Raw genomic sequence first — 24,783 nt, forward strand, 5'->3', positions numbered from 1 at the left:
TATATTCCACAAATGTGTGAGATCATTTGATATTTATCTTTCTCTGCCTGGCTTATTTCACTTACCATAATGCTCTCCATCTCCATCCATTTTGTTGCAAATGATAGGAACTCCTTTTTTACCACAACGTAGTATTCCATTGTGTAGATGTACCACAGTTTTTTAATCCAGTCTTCTGCTGATGCGTATTTGGGCTGTTTCCAAATCTTAGCTATGGTGAATTGTGCTGCTATGAACATAGGGGTGCATATATCCTTTCTGATTCGTGTTTCTACTTTCTTGGGATATATTCCTAGAAGTGGGATCACTGGGTCAAATGGGATTTCCATTTTTAGTTTTTTGAGGAAACTCCATACTGTTCTCCACAGTGGCTTCACCAGTCTGCATTCCCACCAGCAGTGCAAAAGAGTTCCTTTTTCTCCACATCCTCGCCAACACTTGTAGTTTGTTGATTTGTTGATGATAGCCATTCTGACAGGTATAAGATGGTACCGCATTGTTGTTTTGATTTGCATCTCTCTGATGATTAGTGACTTTGAGCAGGTTTTCATATGTCTCTTGGCCTTTCTTCTGTCTTCTTTCGAAAAGTGTCTTTAGATCAGTTGCCCAATTGTTTTATTGGGTTATCTTCTTTTTATTAAGTTATATGAGTTCTCTGTAAATGTTGGAGATTAAACCCTTATTGTTGGTATCATTGGCAAATATGTTCTTCCATGCAGTGGGCTTTCTTGTTGTTTTATTGATGGTTTCATTTGCTGTGCAAAGCTTTTTATTTTGATGTAGTCCAATTTGTTTATTTTTTCTTTAGTTTCCATTGGCTTAGGAGCAGTATCAGTTAAGAAGTTCCTTCAGCATATGTCTGAGATTTTGCTGCCTGTGGATTCCTCTAGTATTTTTATGGTTTCCCTTCTTATGTTTAAGTCCTTTATCCATTTTGAATTTATTTTTGTGTATGGTAAAAGTTGGTGGTCTAACTTCATTTTTTTGCATGTTTCTGTCCAATTTTCCCAACACCATTTGTTGAAGAGACTGTCTTGACTCCATTGTATGTTCATGCCTCCTTTGTCAAATATTAATTGGGCATAGTGGTTTGGGTTGATTTCTGGGTTCTCTATTCTATTCCATTGATCTATATGTCTGTTCTTGTGCCAGTACCAGGCTGTTTTAAGAACAGTGGCTTTGTAATACAGCTTGATATCTGGTATTGAGATCCCCCATACTTTGTTCTTCTCCTCAGGATTGCTGCATCTATTCGGGGCCTTTTTTAATTCCAGATGAATTTTTTGAAGGTTTGTTCTAGGTCTGTGAAATATGCCTTTGGTATTTTAATGGGAAGTGCATTGAATTTATAGATTGCTTTGGGTAGTATGGACATTTTGATGATGTTGATTCTACCAATCCATGAACATGGTATGTTCTTCCATCTGTTTATGTCTTCCTCTATCTCTTTTTTTTCAGTGTCGTGTAGATTTCCACGTATAGGTCCTTTACCTCCTTAGTTAACTTTATTCCTAGGTATCTTAATATTTTTGGTGCGATGGTAAATGGGATTGCTTTTTTAGTCTCTCTTCCTATAAGTTCATTATTGGTGTATAGAAATGCCATAGATTTCTTGGCATTAATTTTGTATCCTGCTACAATGGCAAATTCATTTATTAAGTCTAATAATTTTTTGATGGAGTCTTTAGGGTTTTCTATGTACAGTATCATGTCATCTGCGAATAAGGACAGTTTTACTTCTTCTTTTCCAATTTGGGTGCCTTTTATTTTTTCTTCTTGTCTGATCACAATGGCTAGTACTTCCAGCACTATGTTGAACAGGAGTGGTGAGAGTGGGCATCCCTGTCGTGTTCCTGTTCTTATGGGAAATAGTTTTAGTTTTTGCACATTGAGTATGCTGTTGACTGTAGGTTTGCCATATATGGCTTTCATTATGTTGAGGTATGATCCTTCTATTCCCACCGTGCTTAGAGTTTTTATCAAGAAAGGGTGTTGGATTTTGTGAAATGCTTTTCTGCATCAATTGATATGACTATGTGATTTTTATCTCTCAATTTGTTTAAGTGATGTATCACTTATATTGATTTGTGAATATTGTATCATCCTTGCATCCCTGGGATAAATCTTACTTGGTCATGGTGTATGATCTTTCTGATGTACTGCTGGATTCGATTTGCTAGAATTTTGTTGAGGATTTTGGCATCTATGTTCATGAGGGATATTGGCCTTTATTTCTCTTGCATTGTATTATCTTTATCTGGTTTTTGGTATTAGGGTGATGCTGGCTTCATAGAAGAAGCTTGAAAGTTTTCCTTCCTCTTGAATTTTCTGGAATAGTTTGAGGAGGATAGGATTTAGTTCTTCCTTGAATGTTTGGTAAAACTCCCCTGTGATGCCATCTGGCCCTGGGCTTTTGTTTGCTGGAAGCTTTTTGATGACTGCTTCAATTTCTTCCATAGTTATCAGCCTATTGAGATTTTTAGAATCTTCCTGAGTAAGTTTAGGAAGGTTGTATTTTTCTAGGAATGTGTCCATTTCCTGCAGGTTTTCTAGTTTTTTAGAATAGAGTTGTTCATAGTATTTTTTAACAATCCTTTGTATTTCTGTGCGGTCTGTTGTTATTTCACCTCTTTCATTTCTGATTTTGTTTATCTGGGTCCTCTCTCTTTGCTTCTTGGTGAGCCTGGCTAGAGGTACATCAATCTTGTTTATCTTTTTGAAGAACTAGCTCTTGATTTTGTTGATCTTTTATATATATATATATATATATATATATATATATATATTTGGTCTCTATGTCATTCATTTCTGCTCTGATTTTATTATTTCCTTCTGCTCACTGTGGGCTTTTCTTGTTGCTCTCTTTATAATTCTTTGAGTTGTTGAGTTAAATGATTTATTACTATTTTTTCTTGTTTTTTGTGGTAGGCCTGTATAGCTATAAACTTCCCTCTCAGTTCTGCTTTCACTGTGTCCCATAGATTTTGGATTGTTGTGTTTTCATTGTCCATTGTTTCCAGGATGTTTTTTACTTCTCCTTTGATCTCATTGGTAACCCAATCATTGTTTAATAGCATGTGATTTAGCCTGCAATGTTTGAATATTTTTGATTGTCTCTATTGTAGTTAATTTCTAATTTTATGCCATTGTGATCTGAGAAGATGCTTGATATGATTTCACTCTTCTTGAATTTGGAGAGACTTTGCCTGTGTCCCAAAATGTGGTCTATCTTTGAAAATGTCCCATATGCACTTGTGAAAAATTTGTATTCTGTAGCTTTGAGGTGAAATGTCCTGAAGATGTCAATTAATTCCATCTGATCTAGTCAGTCATTTAGGATTGCTGTTTCTTTGCTGATTTTTTGTCTAGTGGATTTATCCAGTGATGTCAATGGGGTATTAAAGTCCCCTACTATGATTGTATTGTTGTCAATCTCTCTTTTGATATCTTCCTGAATTTTTTCTTTTTTTGTATTTTGTATTTTTTTGTATTTTCTTTTTTTGCATTGGGAGCATATATGTTCACCAGAGTTACATCCTCTTGTTGTATCGATCCCTTTAGTATTATGAAGTGGCCCTCCTTATCTCTTGTTATGACCTTCACTTTGAGGTCTATTTTGTCAGATATAAGTATTGCTACCCCAGCTTTATTATCATTTCCATTTGCCTGAAAGATATTTTTCCATCCATTCCCTTTCAGTCTGTGTGATTCCCTGGTTCTGAGTTGGATCTCTTCTAGACAGCATATGTATGGGTCATGTTTCCTTATCCATTCAGCCAATTGATGTCTTTTGATTGGAGCATTTAATCTATTTATATTTAATGTTATTATGGATAGGTATTTTTTGTAGCAATATTTGTTCTTTATGCCTGTGTTTCTTCTTCCCTTTTTATTTATTCTTTTTACAATAGTCCCTTTAGCATTTCTTGCATTGTTGGCTGGTTGTCAGAAACTTCTTCAGTGTTTTTTTTTTTTTTTTTTTTTTTTTTTTTTTGTCTGTGAAGCTCCTGATTTCCCCTTCAATTTTGAATATAAGCTTGCTGGATAGAGTATTTTTGGATTCAGTCCCTTGCCTTGCAAAGCTTTGTATACTTCATTTCATTCATTTCTGGCCTGATGTGTTTCTGTTGAAAAATCATTTGATAGTCTATTGGGAGTTCCTTTATTGATAACTTTCTGTCTTACTTCTTGTAGCCCTTAAGATTCTTTCTTTGTCATTAATGTTTGCCATTGTAATTACAACATGTTTTGTTTGGGGTCTTTTTGTGTTCTTCTTGTTTGGGACTCTCTGTACTTGTGTGAATTTTTTCTTCCCCACATCAGGGAAATTTTCTGTCATTAGTTCTTCAAATAGGTTTTCCAATTCTTGCTCCTCTTTTTGCCATTATGGCATTCCTATTATAAATATGTTACTTTGTTTCATGTTGTCCCAAAGCTCCCTTCGGCTCTCCTCCTGCTTTCTAATATTTTTCTCTAATTGTTGTTCAGATTGGGTGTTATCTGCCATATCTTCTAACTCACTAATTTTGTCCTCCACTTTTTCTAGTCTACTGTTGAAACCTTCCGTCATGTTTTTTACTGTAGCTATATCATGCTTGATTTCTTCTTGACTCTTACATATGTTGTTGATTTTCTCATCCATCCAGTTTATGAACTGTATGACCATTACTCTGAATTCTTCTTCTGACATATTGCATGCCTCCATTTCATTTAGTTCCCATTCTGGTGATTCCTCCTTTACTTTCCATTGGGGTTCTTTTTTTGTCTCCCACTTCTTGCTATCACTGGTCTGAGGTTTGCTGATGGATGCACAAGTTCAGTGGTGATGTTGTGGGCTTGGCGGGCAGGGAGCACAGTCCCAGGCTCACAGGAGGGATGCAATTGGCCCGGGGCCCACGCCACGGCCTGGTGGGCATGGAGTGCAGTCAGAGGCTCAGGTGCAGGACATGCAGGGCCAGGCCCGATGCCATGGTCTTGGTGGACGTGCTGGGCTCAGGGCTCATGCTGTAGGCTTGGCAGGTGGGGGAGCACAGTTAAAGGCTAATCTGTGTGAGGTATGTAGGTGTGGTGTCGGGGGCTTCAGTTCCAGACCCATAGGATCCAGCATCCGGGGAGACTAAAGTCCTGGTGTCCATGGGTCTGCAGCTGAGGTAACAGGTCTTTGGCAAGAGTGCCTAAAAGGTCTGGGTTGGAATCTGAGGACAGTCTGGGTGGTGGTGAGGCTGGGCACCTAGTTACAGCAGCTCTTCCCTTCAAGATGGCGTGGTTTCTGTCAGAGCCATCTGCCCCAGGAGTGATTTCAGTGGTAGCAGGGGCTCCCCATCTAGAATAACATTCTTCAGGGTCTAACTGTCTCTCTCTCTCACACACACACACACACACACACACACACACACACACACACACACCCCACACTCCCCTTTTGCTCCCTCACTCACTCACATTTCTTCCTCACTGCCATCTTGTTGGCTACCATCTTCCTCTAAACAATAGACATTTATTGTCTCACAGTTCTGAAGGCTAGAAGTTGGAAACCAAGGTATTAGCAAGGTTTGTTCATACCTTTCTTTTAGCTTCTAGTATTCCTAACAATCTTTGGCATCCTTGACTAATGGCACCATAGATATGATCTCTGTCTCAGTCATCACATGGCATTCTCCCTGTGTGTCTTCATGTCATCTTTCCTCTGTGCATATGTGTTTCCATGTGTCTTTTTATCTTTTTTTTATAAAGCTATCAATCATATTGATTTAAGGGCCCACCCTAGTCCAGAATGACCTCATCTTAAATAATTCTTAAATAATTACATTAACAATGACCCTTTTTCCTAGTAAGGTCACATTCCCAGATACTGGAAGATAGGACATGAAGAGATAATTTCTTTGTAGAGAGACAATTGGACCCATAACACAATCATATATATATATGATTTTTTCTTAAATATTTATTGTTGAGATTATTACAGATGTACCCCCATTTCCCACCTCCACCCAGTTCCTGCCCCACCACCCTATTGTTCCTGTCCACAGGTAATGCTTATATGCATGTAAGTTCTTTGGTTAATCTCTTCCTGTCCTGTCCACCCCCCCCCCTTCCTTTTGATATTTTTCAGTCTGTTCCATGTTCCCATGCCTCCGGTTCTATTTTATTTATCAGGTTAGTTTGTTCATTAGATTTCATATGTGTTTCTTTTGTTCAATTGTTGATAGAGAGTTTGTACTCCATATTCATTGGTAAGTCACATAAGTGATAGGGAATGTGAGATATAGCATATGAAAATTTAGGAATGTGCAACTCTGTGATCCAGTGAGCTGGGTCTTGTTTATCTATTCCTTCCAATGTGAAGTAAAATTTGCTGGATCATTCACCCCCTTAGTAGGAATAGTTAAATACTTTTTTTTGAATTTTGGAGGCAATATAAAATGCTTCTTAAGTGTGTGTACATCCATTATGCACTCATAAAATCGCACTGTTCTTCAGCTGATTCAGACTTTGAAATAAGCAGCATTGTCACTTGGAACTTATGAAGAAGAATACTCAATGATGCTCAGGGTTCTGGTGTAATATTAGATGTTTTGTGGAAACTGGCAAACTCTGATTGGAAAGTCAGAGTGGTGGCATCTAAGGATAATAGAGAAAAGCAAGTCTTATTCAGGTTCTTTTGAGAAACAGCTTGTATGTTGGGCCCTGGTAAAGACTGTATTCTTTATTATGGAAATCAAGTGACTAATATCCTAAGGGGTGTCTAATTCATCAGCCCTGCAGTTGGGGTTACAGAGAAACATTGTGTCATTAAGTGAAAGTTGTATATATGATGTCTGGCTTGAATGTATCTTAAGGTCATAAGTAATTTTATGGGCAATTGATTCATATTTTCAGTGTACCTATTCCTGCAGCATTGGAACCATTTTCCAGCCTACATTTATGATCATGTGGCTAATTCCCTACTATGAGCAGCTGGAAATGGACTCCTGAAACATACTAGTCCAATTCATGGTTGTTCTTTAAAGGATTCTGGTAATGAAAATATCGTTAATGGACATAATTTCCAGATGCATTGCTTGATGATTTAATTTTTAACTAGTACAGATTGATTATTTTTATACTGATATGGAGCAATTTTAAAACATATTTTTATTGTATACTGTGACTATTGAGAAATTATTAATGTAATACATAATCAACTGGATAAACAACTTTCAAACAATTAAAAAGTGAACCAGAGTGTGGGGTGGTTGTAGTGTGAAAGGAGTCAATGGGGGAAAAATAGACTTCTGTAATACATTCAACAATAAAAATAAAATTTTTAAACAGTGACTCTAACTTTAAATAGAATCAATCATTATTTACCTTTTACTTTATTTTGTTAAACAAAAATCTTAAAAACCAAAAGTTGTTCTGAAAGAGACATTTTCTAGATAGAGAAAGGACCAGGCCCTGGGTCATGTAGTGTAAGCCGCCAGGAGCAGTCCTATGGTTCATAGGATTCTCTAATGAGTTTGGGCAAGAAAGACGTAAGTTTTATTTTTAAAGGAATTTACATTAGCTATACATATGGAAAATGGGGAAAAGAGGAGAAGAACTTTCTGGGATAGGTGAGTAGTCCCTAAGAAAGAAGTACTTTTTACACCTGGATTGATTATGGGAATAGTCTGAAAGTTTCATGCGTAAGCAGAATGCAGTGGCATGTGGATGGTGGGCTATTTTATTAAAGATAATTGCTGAAATAGCTGCCTGAAAGTCTATTCAAAGTTTCAACATACATTCAGGAGTATGAGCAGTATTTCCTTGGTTTCTGCCTGTGGTTGCTCACTGATTAACTTCAAGTCTCTTCCTCTCATCCTCTCGCCTACTGTAATTTAATTTAGGACATCTGAAAAAAAATTTCTCTTGTCAACTTAATGAATTAGAGGGCATTTTTGGACTTTGCCCCCCTATCATGGTCATGCTAGTCTACTTTTTATCACCTACTGGCCCGGTGCATGAAATTCGTGCACGAGGGTGTGTGTGTCCCTCAACCCAGCCTGAACCCTCTCCAATCTGGACCCCTTGAGGGATGTCACTCTCACAATCCAGGACTGCTGGCTCCGAACCTCTTGCCTGCCTGCCTGATTGCCCCTAACCGTTTCTGCCTGCCAGCATGATCACTTCCTAACCACTCCCTTGTCAACCTGGTTGCCCCCAACTGCCCTCCCCTGCTGGCCTGGTCCCCCCCAACTGCTCTCCCCTGCAGGCCTTGTCCCTCCCATCTGCCCTCCCCTGCAGGCCTGGTCACCCCTAACTGCCCTTCCCAGCCAGCTTGGTCACCACTAACTGCCCTACCCTGCAAGCCTGGTCACACGCTACTGCCTTCCCCTGCAGGCCCAGTCACCCCCAACTGTTCTCCCCTGCTGGCTTGGTTCCCCCCACTCCAATGCTCTCCCCTGCAGGCCTGGTCACCCCTAACTACCCTCCCCTGCTGGCCTGATTGCTCACAACTGCCCTCCCCTGCTGACCATCTTGTGTCCACATGGGGGTGGCCATATTTGACCACATGGGGGAGGCCATCTTGTGTGTTGGAGTGATGGTCAATTTGCATATTACCTCTTTATTATATAGGATTATTATTGACAAAATATAGGTAAAGAATAACTATGGAGAGCCCTAGCTGGCTTGGCTCAGTGAATAGAGCATTGACCTGTAGACTGATGGGTCCCAGGTTTGATTCTGGTCAAGGGCACATGCTTGAGTTGCGGGGTTCAATCTCCAGTAGCGGGCATGCAGGAAGCATCCAATCAATGATTCTCTCTCATTATTGATATTTCTATTTCTCTCTCTCTCTCTCCCTTCCTCTCTGAAATCAATAATAATAATAATAATAATAATAATAATAATAATAATAAAGAATAACTATGGAGAGTTTCTGGGTGAAAATGAAGTGAACTCTATAAGTAGGAACAAAACTTTCTGTATAAATTATATTATGAAGAATAATATTTCCTTTCATAACTATTTTTATTTCCTATCAAACCTTTTGTCATGGTTAATTCAAATGCTTCTTTTTCAATGAAGAAGTTATGATCAAAGATCCTTTTGGACTCCCCCCAACTCAAAGGATTCACACAGCAAGGAAAGAAACTCTTATATGACTTTTGACTTTTGATTCCTTTGGCTCTTCCCCCCATCCCCTTAGTTTATTTTCTTTCTTTCTTTCTTTCTTTCTTTCTTTCTTTCTTTCTTTCTTTCTTTCTTTCTTTCTTTCTTTCTTTCTTTCTTTCTTTCTTCTTTCTTTCTTCTTTTTAAATCTAGAGCTTCTATAGTGCTCATGGAATTTGGCTCTGGGGCCTAGATATCTTAATAACTTACCTATGCTTCCTGTCTCCCAGGAGGATATCCTCCCAGAAGGTGAGGGAAATCTCAATACTGCAATTATTTGAAAAAGTTACACTGTTTTGCTAATATCAAAGCCATTATAGATAGCTGCTGCTGGTATTTTGGCATATTATTAGAGATTCCAGATGGCTTATGGCCTCTACTTACATATTCAATACAATCTATTTTCCTTCTTAAAAAGCATTCAAGCATCCAAGAATGCTAGAGAGAGGCAATCCTGTAGATTGAGTCCTCAGGCTCACTTTACATAACTATAAAATATTTCAGTTTTATCAGAGCATCATTTGGAAAATTTACTTTGCCTCTCTTCTGCAAAGGACTACAACATTTTTCAAGGAATAACCACTAAAGGAAAGAACAGTTAAGTAGAGCCGTGTGGAAGAGTAGTCAATTTTTCTATGGGAAGAATATAACACTGAGATAATGAACATGCATTTGTAAATTTGTAGGGGGAGTGGTTCATTTTATCTTAACCTAATGATTTTTTAGTGCTTCTAGTCAGAACTTAGTTATTAATTATATTTATGTTTATCCTTTCTAGCATTAAAATAATAACAAGAGGTGATCATTGGAGTTCTGTTGCCTCATCTTACATAATCTGACAAGTTACTAAATAACATAAGGTAAAAGAAAATTTTAAAACATGTGCGTTTTTGACAAATAGTAAGTTACAAACTGACTGCTTGTTTATTGATGACTCTGGGAAAACTTTTTTCCAGGTATAAATGTCTTCAGTTATAAACTTATTAACATTAGAATGATTTTGATAGGAATAAATCTTGAAGGTTAAAATGATCTAATTCTTGTGCCTAGGCAAGATTAAAAGAATAGATAAAATACATTATTTTTCAAAAACTATTTCACAACTACTTCAGGCTCTTTTCACTGCTTAGATATTGGATACCTTTTCAGACTCTAAGTACAATCTATTTAAAATCTTGTTCCTTTATAATGCAGTTATTTGCATGTTTAATATTTGATGGAATTTGTGAATAACAAATGTATAACAATAAGTCACCATATCATTTTCCTGTTAGTCCTCTTTTGTCCAGGCAAAATATTACACTTCTCTCAGATTTCTTTATTCTTTTAAAACTTTTAATAGTTGCCCTGATTCCTTCTCTCAACTTAGAATGGTTTATCCAAAAAAGCTTATATAGATGGTATTAATTTTCAACCTAATTAGCACTGATTATTTTGGTGTGCATTGTGGGATTGAGCATGACAAGATATAGAAAAAAGGCTATAAAATGGCTAATATTTATACATTATTATTTTATTATATACTGAGTGCTTTGTCTCCAATGGTGCTAAGTGATTTACTTGCAGTATTTCATTATATACTTTAAGGGTTATGTTAGTTTTATTCCTCTTTTATATGAGAATACAGTGGTATAGTAACTTGGTAAAATCACATCCATTATTTAAGTAAGTAATATATTAACTTATATAAGCAACATAAGCAAGTTATGAAGATCTTGTCTAAGGTCCCAGTTTGAAAATGAGAGCAACAGCACTGGAACTTAACCTCTATTTAAACCTAAACCTGTGCCCACAACTTCAGTATTACAACCTTCAAGCTTTTCTCTGATTCAGCATGCTCAAATATAATTCAACTTTTATCTACATGATAAATATGCAATGATTAATTGCCATTTGTAAGGCACAGAACATAATGCTGACAATATATGAAGGACAAGTTGAAGTTTTGATCATACAGAAGTTATTGTCAAGTAAAGAATTATTAATATTTAACATTAAAATGTGGTGATAATAGCTTAGTAGGGAGCATGATGTATACAGAGATATTTTAACCCAGATTAAAGAATGGAGGAATGTATTTTGAAGATAATAAATTTTAACAGAACTCTAAAGTTGAAGTAGAAGTAAGTCAGTAAAGGAACATGAAGTGCTTGTTATCAAAGGTGGTATCTTGCAGTGAATAAGAGTGTGGATTCCAGAGCCAGGCCTCTAGGCTTAATTCTGAGTTCAACCCTAGTACGTGGCTTCCAACAGATTCCATTTCAATGTTTCCTTATCTGTAAACTGGGGCATATAATGGTACTTATATCATATTATTGTTGGATTATAAAAATATTTAGAAGAAATGTTTTTATGGATTATAAAAATATTTAGAAGAAGTGTCCAGAATATAAATGGTGCCACATATATGTTTGCTATCATTATTATTGTCTAGGCAGAATCATGCATATAAAGGCATGAGGGGAGAGAGTGTGTGTCCATATTGTTAATACAAGGAGTTCAAATTCTTAGTTGAGCTGTCTAGTAAATGAATTACTGATGGCTATGGAAATTATGTCCAGGTAAATAAACATGCAACCAACAATATATGTATATTTTGTTCAGTATTCATTCTAAAGAATTCATTTTTATTTAGACTGCCTATAGGCCTCTTAAAAACTATGAGCCATGGACTGAGGAAATGAGGGAAATTGTGTCTATGAAAAGGCTTTGGAGGCTCATCTGGGAGAGGAATCTTAGCAAGGGAGTGTTAATAATTTTTATGTTTGGCTGTATACAACTTTTATCATAGTAGAATATAAGTTACATCAGAATCCAAAGTTTCTATTACTCACAAGAAGTCATGGCACCTTGTAAGTAATTTTTAAATTCAGTGGCTTACTTTATCTCTGCTGGTACTCTAAATTAAGCCTTTAAAGTTAAATTTTGTGAATCTAGACTATTGCAACCCCTAATATATCCAAAGCCAAACGTCAAAATTGCGTTCCAAATGTCAGTTATTAAATTATTAGAAGCCCAGTGCACGAATTCATGCACCAGTGGTGTCCCTCTGCCTGGCCTGTGGTATTGGGCCCAAACAGGCTCTCCAATATCATCCAAGGAGTCCTGAATTGCAGGAGGGAAAGGCCAGGTCGAGGGAACTCACTGGTGCACGATTGGGGCCGGGGATGACACGGGAGGTTGGCCAGCTGGGGAGGGACCATGGGAGGGCGCCATGGTGTATCTGGCCCATCTTACTCAGTCCTATTGGCTTGACTCCAGAGCATCTGACTCCTGGTGGTCAGTGCACATCATAGCGAATGGTTAAGCAACCTGAGCACATCATTAGCATATTACACTTTGATTGGTTGAATGGATGACAGGACTACTAGACACTTAGCATATTAGGCTTTTATTGTATAGGATTTGTTCTCTCTCTCAACCAGTGCTTCATGACATCAAATTTATACATAGATAATGAGTCAGAAATATATAGAGAAGTGATAGTTGCAAATGTGAAAGGCATTTGGATGGAATGACTACATTATCCTCACAGGAAAAGATCTAATCCCACTTCTTATAGGAATTAGAACAATAATTAACCGTTTGGTTAATTATTAGTTGGAATTGTCTATATGGTTAAAATGAATAATGAGTATAAAATAGTTTTGTGAATCCTAATATTAAACAGGTTATTTGTATCTAGGATCAAAGCCAAGGGTTCGTTTATTTATTTTGCCTTGTGCCTCTCAGCAGATTTCTGCCATGGGTGACAAGGGAACAAGCAACCACACAGAAGTGACTGACTTCATTCTTATAGGCTTCAAGGTCCGCCCAGAGCTCCACGTTCTCCTCTTCCTGCTATTTCTATTTGTATATGCCATGATCCTTATAGGAAATGTTGGGATGATGGCCATTATTATGACTGATCCTCGGTTGAATACACCAATGTATTTCTTCCTAGGCAACCTCTCCTTCATTGATCTCTTCTACTCAACTGTTATTGCACCCAAGGCCATGATCAACTTCTGGTCTGAGAGCAAGTCCATTTCCTTTGCAGGTTGTATGACCCAGTTCTTTCTCTTTGCCCTCTTCATTGTGACTGAAGGATTTCTCCTGGCAGCCATGGCTTATGACCGCTTCATTGCCATCTGCAACCCACTCCTGTACTCTGTCCAGATGTCAACACGTCTCTGCACTCAGTTGGTGGCCGGTTCCTATTTTTGTGGCTGCATCACCTCAGTTCTTCAGACCAGCATGACATTTACTTTATCCTTTTGTTCTTCTCGGGCCATTGACCACTTTTACTGTGATACTCGTCCACTTCAGAGAATATCTTGTTCTGACCTCTTTATCTATAAAATGATTTCTTTTTTCTTATCCAGCATCATTATCTTGCCCACTGTCATAGTTATTATTGTTTCTTACATGTATATTGTGTCCACAGTTCTAAAGATACACTCCACTGAGGGACGTAAGAAAGCCTTTTCTACCTGCAGCTCTCACTTAGGAGTTGTGAGTGTATTGTATGGTGCTGTCTTTTTTATGTATCTCACTCCTGACAGCTTTCCTGAGTTGAGTAAAGTGGCCTCCTTATGTTACACCCTAGTCACTCCCATGTTGAATCCTTTGATTTACTCTCTGAGAAACAAAGATGTCAAAGAAGCTCTAAAAAAAATTCTAGAGAAGAAAAATACTGTTCTTTGATTATTATTTCTCTTCCACTAAAGGTGCTGTGGCTATTTCTTGCATGCTCCTTATGGCCATTAAGGAAATTTATTCTCCTGAACATCCTAAAAGTGTTATCAGTAGCATTTTCAACAGAGACTACCCTTCCCATTGTTACTTTTTCCTTTGCTTCTGAGACATTGTTAATTTTGAACACCCTGATTGCAGGAGATGTCCTGGATGTTAGAGAAGCATTCTTCAAGATGAACCCTCCCACTGATTTCAAATAACGTTTTATTTCACAGAATTGATTTCTAATTATTTTTTATGGCATGCTGCTTTACACTTTTCATATTTTATTATAATGTTTAAACTATATTTTGTCTGGTGTTTGTCTTTGGAATTCCTCCTCCTCTTATACAATCACTGATAATTGACAATAATGCTCAATTTATTTTTTTAAATAAAATATTTCTCAATTTTATAACTAGTTCATTTATTGTGTTAAGTGGTCATTGAAATTCCAATTTGAATCAAGTATTTTCTATGTGTTATATTGAGAGAAAAGAGTAATAAGAAGAAACGGATAATAAGTAATCTTCACTATATACATTAACTTATAAAACTGTATATTGAGTGTGGCAGGTATTGTGGAGTGCTCTGAGGCACTAGTAGTTGCTGAATTCTAATATAAAGAACTAAAGTGGGAGATAAAAATTTGCAAGCATTTTTGAGCAATAAATTTTTCGATTTATATCTTCACAATTTTTGTGTTAATTATTGTAAGAAATTATTTCATATTGGTATAGAAGCAAGCCAGTCATCAAAATAGAATGTGATCCAAATTTCCTCATCTATGGCTTTGACGCTTTGGTTATTTTATTTATTTTATGTTCTGGTTTTATAATACTAGTAGTCTCTATTATACATGATCTCATTCTTTAGGGAGCTTACAATTTACTGTGAGAGTTACATCCTTGGACAGACAATTGAAACCCAGAACTGTGTGTGCCAAAGGTAATAGAGATTGCAAGGTTGGGTGCCTGAGAGCAGATGGTTGGTAATCAAGGAAAATCGTTAGGTCTCTGTGAAAAATGTATTTAAAAGGTCATAAAAACTCTGTCAATGAAACTGCCATGTCAGTTTATATTATTGATTTATGCTTAAAGTATGTCAGTGTAAATGAAAAAAGACTGAGTTGAAAAATTCAGGTAAAATACACAGAACATATTAACTGATTAACAGGAGGACAGTATACTGAAAAAACTGTCTCTCACCATTTTTTAACTTGAATGGTGTGTGTGGTGATGGTACAAACAGATAAACAGTAAAGGAATTCTCACTGAACTAGGAATAGGGAGGAATTTCCTCAACTTGATAAAAACATCTACAAAAGACCCAAGATCATATTTTAAAAAGCTAAGATAATCTTTAATTGTGAGAAACTGGAAACTTTCTAAGTAAGATTAAGAACAAGCAAGAATGTCCTCACTCACCACAACTTTCAACATCCTATTGGAAGTCTTACTAATATAATAGACAAAAAAAGAAATAAGTGCTGTGGGTTGAATTATATCTTCCTAAACTTGCATGTTGAAACCCTAGCCCTCCAGAACTGCATCTTGTGATTATATTTGGAGATAGGGCCTTCAAAGCGGTAATGTAAACAAGGCTCTTGGTGGCTCTAGCACAATCTGACTGGTATCTTTATGAGGAGGAGATGATGACACACAGGGAGACATCAGGGGTGCCTGTGCACTGAGGAATGCCAATGTGAAGAGGGAGCAAACAAAGAGAGAGGCCTCAGAGGGAAACCAAATCTGGGGGCACCTTCATCTTGGACTTCCAGTTTCCAGAATTGTGAAAGAACAAATTTGTTTTTTAAGGCATCCAGTCTGTGGTATGTTGTTATGGCACTTCTAGCAAACTAATTAAAAAAAAAGTATACAGAATGGGAAGGAAGAAACAATTCTGACTTTGTTCACAGATGACATAATTGTGTGTGCAAAAGATCTGAATTAATTGACAACAAAACTCCTGAAATGAATAAAGGATTATAGAAAGGTTGTAGGATATATGGTTAATATGCAAAAGTCAATAGCTTTCTGTGTGCTAGCAATGAGTGAGTGGAATCCTATCTAATAAATGAGTAATATGCAAATTAATCATCACTCCACTACACCCACAAGCCCCACCCACCCACGCCCACCAGCCAATCAAGAAACGAGTATGCAAATTAACCCCAACCAAGATGGCTGCGGCCACTGAGCAAGCAGGAGGGAGGCTTGGGTTTCCCCGGCGATGGAGGAATCCAAGCTTTCTGCACACCCTGCCTTGCCCAGGCCTCCACTTAAGGCTACAAAGTTTCAATAATAGAAGATAAATAAATAGTAACAGAAAAGTCTGCTGCCACGGAGCAAGCAGGAGCCTTGGCTCCACTCCAGGCTACAAAGTTTCAATTGTAGAAGATAGATAAATCCCAGATACCAGGGCTCCATTTGGGTCGCTGGGGTGTGTGGCCAGCCTGTAAACCATCATAGGCCCGTCTCCCAGGCCACCCCATGCCCTAAGGGAATCCCCACCCTGATCTGGGACACCTTTCAGGGCAAACCAGCTGGCCCCCACCCATGCATCAGGCCTCTATCCTATCTAATAAAAGAGTAATACACAGATTGACCATCACTCCAACACACAAGATGGCTCTCCCAATGTGGTCAAAGATAGCTGCCCCCATGTGGACACAAGATGACCAGCACTAGATGGCCAGCAGGTGAGGGCAGTTGGGAGGGACAAGGCCTGCAAGGGAGGGCAGTTGGGGGTGATCAAGCCTGCAGGAGAAGGCAGTTAGGGGTGACCAGGCTGGCAGAGGAGGGAAGTTGGGGGTGACTGGGCCTGCAGGGAAGGGCAGTTAGGGGAAAACAGGCTGGCAGGGAGCAGTTAGGCAACAATCAGGCTGGAAGGAGACTGGTTAGAGGGTGATTAGGCTGGCAGGCAGAAGCAGGGGCAATCAGGAAGGCAGGCAGGTGAGCAGTTGGGAGCCAGCATTCCTGGATTGTGAGAGTTACATCCTAAACAGTCAGTCAGACATCCCTTAGAGGGTCCCAGATTGGAGAGGGTACAGGTTGGGCTGAGGGACAGCCTCACCCTTGTACGAATTTCGTGCACCAGGCCTCTAGTTTGAAATGAAAACACAGTTACATTTGTATTAGAACTACTCAAAAACTAAATACTCAGGTATAAATCTTACAAATATGTCCAAGATCTACAGGAAAACTATAAAACTTTAATGGAAGAAATCTAAGAAGACGTAAGTATAAATGGAGAGGTATTCTATGTTTATGGGGAGAGAGACTCAATACCAAGCTGTCCATTCTTCCTAACTGTAGGGAGCGGTTATAGGGTTAAGCCTCTGACTGACCTGTGGCAGGGTCACAAACAAGTTCGTTTGGAAGGCAGACCCCTCCCAGCATAATTAAGCCTGATCCTGTAACTGATCCCTAGATCCTTCCTGGGTAGCTAGTGGGCTGTGGGAGGGGCAGCAAGTGCTGCCAAAAGAAGTGAAACTTACAAGAACATTGTTAATTGCCTTGTTTGTCCCTGATTATAAATAAAGCCTCAGCTTTGCAGTCTGGATCTGTTCTGTGGCCTCAGCCAGGCACAGAAAGATCCACCCAGCCCCAGCTTTCAAATCTATCTCTGTGTCTCCTCTCTTTATTTCTAATATTTCTCAATCCCTGCCCGCCTCCACTTAGAACCGGTTCGTTCATCTCTCTTTCTGCACGGGACGGAAAAGGGAGATCCCCGCCATGTCTGGCCCCCGCCGCATCAGGCCCCCGCACTAACTTGATCTATACACTCAATGCAATCCCAATCCAAATCCCAGCAAGTTCTTTTGGATGCTTAGAAACGTTAGGTATTGAATCTAAAGGTTATTGGTATATGCAGAAGAACTAATATAACCAATACAATACTGAAGGAGAAGAACAGAATCAGAAAAGTGACATAACACAACTTCATGACTGACCATACAGCCACATTAAGACAGTGTGGTTTTGGTGAAAGAATAGAAAAATAGATCAAGGAGGCAGAACAAAGGGAATAGAAATAGAGCCAGATAAATATAGTCAACTGATCTCTAATAAAGGAGAAAAGCTAATACAATGGAGAAAAGATAGTCTTTTCAACAAAGAATACTGGAACAACTGGGCATCCACATGCAAAATGTGAACTAGATATAAACTTTATATCATTCCCAAACATTAACTCAAAATGATCATAGACCTAAAAGTAAAACAAAACTATAAAACATCTAGAAGATACCATAGAAGAAATCTAGATGATGTTGGGTATGATAATGCCTTTTAGATGCAATACCAAAGGTATGATCCAGGAAAGACATACTTAGTAAGTTGGAAAGACATTGTCAAAGAATGACAAGGAAGGACAAATATTTTCAACAGACATATCTGATAAAGAATATGAAAATATGCAAGGGAACTCTTAATACTCAACCATAAGAAAACAAACTACCTGATTAAAAAATAGACCAAGCCCTCAATAGATACCTCACCAAAGAAGATATACAGAAAGCAAATAAACACATGAAAAAAAGTGTTCTATATCACATGTCATCAGGTCATGCAAATAAAACAACAATAAGATACCACTATGCACCTATCAGAATGGCCAAAATCCAGGACACTGACATCATTAAATGCCAACAAGCATGTGGAGCAATAGGAACTCTCTTATGTAGCTGGTGGGAATTCAAAGTAGTACAGCCACTTTGGAAGACAATTTGGCAGTTTCTTGCAAAACTAAACATAATGTAACTATATGATTCAGCAATTATGCTGCTTTGCATTTACCCAAAGGAGTTAAAAGTTTATGTCCACACAAAAACCTTCACAGAGGTGTTTATAGCAGCCTTATTCATAATTATCAAAATTTGGAATAACCAAGATTTACTTCAGTAAGTGCATAAATAAATGTAGTATATCTAGACAATGGAATATTATTCAGCACTAAAAAGAGCTATCAAGCTGTACAAAGATGTGGTGGAAACTTAAATGTACATTACTAATACAAATTGTACAACTGAAAAAATGACCTATTGTATGATTCCAACTATATGACCATTCTGGAATAGTCACTAGGGATTGTGGGGTGTAGGAAGAGTTAAATAGGCAAAACAAAGAAGATTTTCAGTGCAATTAAATGACTGTATGCTTTTTAATCCACTCATCTACAGATGGGCACTTGAGCTGTTCCAGACCTTAACTATTGTAAGTTGCACTGCTATGAACATGGGGGTGCATATATTCTTTCTGATTGATGTTTCGGGTTTCTTAGGATATATTTCTAAAAGTGGAATCACTGGGTCAAATGGCAGTTCCATATTTAATTTTTTGAGGAATCTCCATACTGTTTTCCACAGTGGCTGTACCAGTCTGAATTCCCACCAGAGTATACTAGGGTTCCCTTTTCCCTAAATCCTCACCAGGTTTTGTCATTTGATGATAGCTATTCTAACAGGTGTGAGGTGATACCTTGTTGTTTTAATTTGCATCTCTCTGATGATTAGTGATTTTGAGCATTTTTTCATATATCCCTTGGCCTTCTGTATGTCCACTTTGGAGAAGTGTCTATTTAAGTCCTTTGCCCATTTGTAATTGGATTGTCTTCCTTCCTTTTGTTAAGTTGTATGAGTTCCTTATATATTTTAGAAATTAGCCCCTTATCAGATGTATCATTGGCAAATATGTTTTTGCATGCTGTGGGCTCCATTTTCATTTTGATGATTTCTTTTGCTGTGCAGAAGCTTTTTATTTTGATGTAGTCCCATTTGTTTGTTTTCTCCTTAGTTTCTCTTGCCCTAGGAGATGTATCAGTAAACACATTGCTATAAAAGATGTCTGAGATTTTGCTGCCTATAGTTTCTTCTATGATTTTTACGGTTTTACGACTTACATTTAAGTCTTTTATTCATTTTTAGTTTATTCTTGTGTATGGTGTAAGTATATTTACACCATGGAATACGATGCAGCTCTAAAAACGAAGGATCTCTTAATGTTTGAGAGAGCATGGATGGGCTTGGAGAGTACTATGTAAGGTGAAATAAGCCAATCTGTGAAAGATAAGTTCACATGATCTCACTCATACGTTGAATCTATGAACAAAATAGATCCAGAGATATAGAAGCATAAAAACAGACTGATGAATCTCAGGGAAAGCTGGGGTGGGTGGGTGGGTGGGGAGAGATTAACCAGGGAACTTACATGCATAAATGCATAGCCCATGTAAACAAACAATAGTGTAGTGAAGGCCTGGGAGGGATGGATGTGGAGGGTCCTTGGAAAAAAAACAACGGGGGACATCTGTAGTACTTTCAACAATGAAGATAATTTTTTTAAAAAAGAAAATGCTGCATATAATACCATAATTATGGATACATGTCATTAGGCAATTGTCCAAACATATAGAATATACAATTCCAAGCGTGTACCCTGAAGCAAACTATGGATTTTGGGTGACGATAATGTATCAATCAGGCTCATCAATATTAGCAAGTATATCAATCTGGTGGAGGATGTTTATAATGGGAAAGCTATACATGTGTGGGGTCGGGGCATATGCAATATATATCTGTACCTGCCTCTAAAAAAGTAAAGTCTTAATTTTAAAAAACAAAAATAAAAAATGAGATACTACTACATTTCTATTAGAATGGCCTAAATCTGACCATACCAAATGCTGACAAGAATGTGGATCAACAAACAGGGATCTTCATCAGCGCTAGGTGAATTCAAAATGGTATAACTACTTTGGAAGACAGTTTGCGGCTTCCTACAAAATTAGGCATATTCTTACAATGTCATTCATCAAATACCTTTCTGGTATTTACTCAAAGGAGTTGAAAACTTATGTCCTCACAAAAAGCAGCACATAGTTTATAGCAGCTTGATTCATAATTGCCAACACTTGGAAGTAACCAAAATATTTTTCAGTAGGTAAAAAATAAACTGTGGTACATCTAGACAATGGAATAATATTCAGCACTAAAATGAAATGAGACATGGAGGAACCATAAATCCATGTTATTAAGTGAAAGAAGCCAACCTGACAAGGCTACATACTGTATAGTTTAAACTATATTACATTCTTTCAACTCCTGCCTCTCTTTTGCTGTGAGCCAAGAAAAAAAGAAGAAAAAATGAGATACTACTACATTCCTATTAGAATGGCCTAAATCTGACCATACCAAATGCTGACAAGAATGTGGAGCAACAAACAGGGATCTTCATCAGTGCTAGGTGAATTCAAAATGGCATAACTAATTTGGAAGACAGTTTGCGTCTTCCTACAAAATTAGGCATATTCTTACAATGTGATTCATCAAATACCTTTCTGGTATTTACTCAAAGGAGTTTATAGCAGCTTGATTCATAATAGTTTATAGCAGCTTGATTCATAATTTCCAACACTTGGAAGTCATCAAAATTTTTCCATCTAGACAATGGAATAATATTCAGCACTAAAATGAAATGAGCTATCAGCTTTGAAAAGACATGGAGGAACCATAAGTCCATGTTATTAAGTGAAAGAAGCCAACCTGACAAGGCTACATACTGTATAATTTAAACTATATTACATTCTTTCAGCTACTAGTGTTTCTATATTTTTGTTCTTTTTTGCTTTTTAAACATTTTTTAATGATTTTGCTGGACTATTTTGTTGAATTCTGTTTGCTCTGAGAAGCCTCTGATGTCACTTTTCTGATGCAGCTATACTGCTGTCTTCCCCTAATCATTTTGTTGAGTGGTGTGCCTCTGTAGGTTTTTCACCCAGCAGATAGCCTCCACTAATCTTTTTTTTAAAACAAGGCAAAAATTATTTTATTAATTAAATACACAATCCAAAATTGACATTATAGTCATGAATACTCAAATGCTAGTTTCAGAATAAATTATGCAAAAATGTAAAACACATAAGAAAACAATAATATTGTGCCAAAACCAGTTTGGCTCAGTGGATAGAGCGTCGGCCTGTGGCCTGCAGACTGAAGGGTCCCAGGTTCGATTCCGGTCAAGGGCATGTACCTTGGTTGTGGGCACATCCCCAGTAGGGGGTGTGCAGGAGGCAGCTGATCGATGTTTCTCTCTCATCAATGTTTCTAACTCTCTATCCCTCTCCCTTCCTCTCTGTAAAAAATCAATAATAAAAAAAAGAAAACAATAATATTGTATCAAATAGTTTTAACACATTGCACATAATTTTTTTTCAAGAAAAATGATTTTAAATATAACAATATTACCAAAACTATACTAACAGTATAATATTACAAAAGTTGTAGGAACTATTAAAAATCTGCAAATAAGAGTATCAGTTCTCTTATTTTCTAAAATCTTTTTTTCCTCTGGCTCTATTTTTGTTCATCAGTTTATGTAGTTCATTATATTCCACAAATGAGTGAGATCATATGATATTTCTCTATCTCCAACTAGCGTATTCAATTAGCATAATGCACTCCAGGCCTATCCATGCTGTTGCAAATGGCAAGAGTTCCTTCTTTTTTACAGCAGCATAGTATTCTATTATGTAGATGTACCACTCTTTTCAATTCACTCATCTGCTGATGGGCACTTAGGCTGTTTCCAAATCTTAGCTATGGTGAATTGTGTTGCTATGAACATAGGGGTGCATATTTCCTTTCTGATTGATGTTTCTAGTTTCTTGGGATATATTCCTAGAAGTGGGATTACTGGGTCAAATGGGAGTTCCATTTTTAATTTTTTGAGGAAACTCCATACTGTTCTCCACAGTGGCTGCACCAGTTTGCATTCCCACCAACAGTGCACGAGGGTTCCTTTTTCTCCACATCCTCGCCAGCACTTGTTGTTTGTTGATGTGTTGATGATAGCCATTCTTACAGGTGTGAGATGGTACCGCATTGTCGTTTTGATTTAAATTTCTCGGATAATTAGTGACTTTGAGCATGTTTCATGTGTCTCTTGGCCTTCTGTATGTCCTCTTTTGAAAAGTGTGTCTATTTAGGTCCTTTGCCCATTGTTTTTTATTGGATTGTTTATCTTCCCTTTGTTAAGTTGTATGAGTTCCCTGTAAATTTTAGAGTTTAAACCCTTATTGGAGATAACATCTATATAATTAAAGCCCAAATGATTGTTATGGTGGAACAACCAAAATGACCGGTTGCTATGGTGCGCACTGACCACCAGGGGGAAGATGCACAATGCAGCAGCTGCCCCCTGGTAGTCAGTGTGCTTCCACAAGGGGAGCGCTGCTCAGCCAGAAGCTGGGCTGATGGTTGGTAAGCACAGTGGTGGTGGCAGAAGCCTCTCCTGCCTCCATGGCAGTGCTAAGGAGCAGCGAACTGAGTGGTAGGGAACAGAGAGCAGGCGGGCGGTAAGGAGTGAGGGGTCCCAGACTGCGAGAGGGATGTCCAACTGCCAGCTTAAACCCAATCCCCAGGAGCAGGCCTAAGCCAGCAGGTGGACATCCCCCAAGGGGTCCTGGACTGCAAGTGGGTGCAGGCTGGGCTTAGGGCCCCCCCAGTGCATGAATTTCATGCACTGGGCCTCTAGTTGGTATATATGTTCTCTCATGCAGTGGGTTTTCTTGTTGTTTTGTTGATGGTTTCTTTTGCTCTGCACAACTTTTTTATTTTGATTTGTCCCATTTGTTTATTTTCTCCTTAATTTCCATTGTTCTAGGAGCTGTATCAGTAAAGATATTGCTACAACATATGTCTGATATTTTGCTGCCTGTGGTTTCCTCTAAGATTTTTATGGTTTCCCATCTTACATGTAAGTCCTTTATTTTGAATTTATTTTTGTGTATGGTGTAAGTTGGTGGTCTAGTTTCATTTTTTTTTCATGTATCTGTCCAATTTTCCCCAACACCATTTATTGAAGAGACTGTCTTGATTCCATTGTATGATCTTGTCAAGTATTAATTGAGCATACTGGCTTGGGTCGATTTCTGGGTTCTCTGTTCTGTTCATTCGTCTATATGTCTGTTCTTGTGCCAGCACCAGGCAGTTTTGAGAACAACGGCTTTGTAATATAGCTTGATATCTGGTATTGTGAACCCTCCAACTTTGTTCTTCTTTCTCAGGATTGTTGCAGCTATTCAGGGTCCTTTTTTATTCCAGATAAATTTTTGGAGAGTTTGTTCTAGGTTTTTGAAATATGCTGTTGGTATTTTAATGGAGATTGCATTGAATCTGTAGATTGCTTTGGGTAGTATGGGCATTTTAATGATGTTGATTGTACTAATCCATGAACACAGTATCTTCTTCCATTTGTTTATGTCTTCCTCTACCTCTTTTTTCAATGTTCTATAGTTTTCTGAGTACGGGTCTTTTACCTCCTTAGTTAAGTTTATTCCGAGGTATCTTAATTTTTTTGTTGCAATGGTAAATGGGATTTAAAATAAAATTCTCTTACTCATTATTGGTGTGTAAAAAGGCCAGAGATTTCTGGGTGTTAATTTTGTATCCTGCTACATTGCTGAATTCATTTAATAAGTCTAATAGTTTTTTGATAGAGTCTTTAGGTTTTTCTATGTACAATATCATGTCATCTGCAAATAATGACAATTTTACTTCTTCTTTTCCAATTTTGGATGCCTTTTATTTCTTCTTCTTGTCTGATCACAATGGCTAGTACTTCCAGTACTATTTCAAACAGGAGTGGTGAGAGTGGGAATTCCTGTCTTGTTCCTGTTCTTAGGGGAAATGATTTTAGTTTTTGTCCATTGAGTATGATGCTGGCTGTGGGTTTGTCATATACTGCCTTTATCATGTTGAGATATGCTCCCTCTATTCCCACTTTGCTGAGAGTTTTATTAAAAAATGGGCGCTGAATTTTGTCAAATTCTTTCTCTGCATCTATTGATATGATCATGTGATTTTTGTCTTTCAATTTGTTTATGAGATGAATCACATTTTTGATTTATGAATATTGTACCAGCCTTGCATCT

General features: G+C 37.7%; 1 protein-coding gene across 1 annotated transcript; it reads left to right on the forward strand.

Annotated features, from left to right (window-relative positions):
• Positions 1-12,879: 12,879 nt before the first annotated feature.
• On the forward strand, positions 12,880-13,821 carry LOC307101489 (olfactory receptor 9K2; the record flags this gene model as incomplete). The annotated part of the gene is made up of 1 exon (XM_079774483.1): positions 12,880-13,821. One exon carries the CDS (start codon positions 12,880-12,882, stop codon positions 13,819-13,821), a length of 942 nt encoding a protein of 313 aa, XP_079630609.1.
• Between the last annotated feature and the right edge of the window lie 10,962 nt (positions 13,822-24,783).

This window comes from Cnephaeus nilssonii, assembly GCF_951640355.1.
Source record: "Cnephaeus nilssonii genome assembly, chromosome: 6".
NCBI classification, from domain to species: domain Eukaryota; kingdom Metazoa; phylum Chordata; class Mammalia; order Chiroptera; family Vespertilionidae; genus Cnephaeus; species Cnephaeus nilssonii.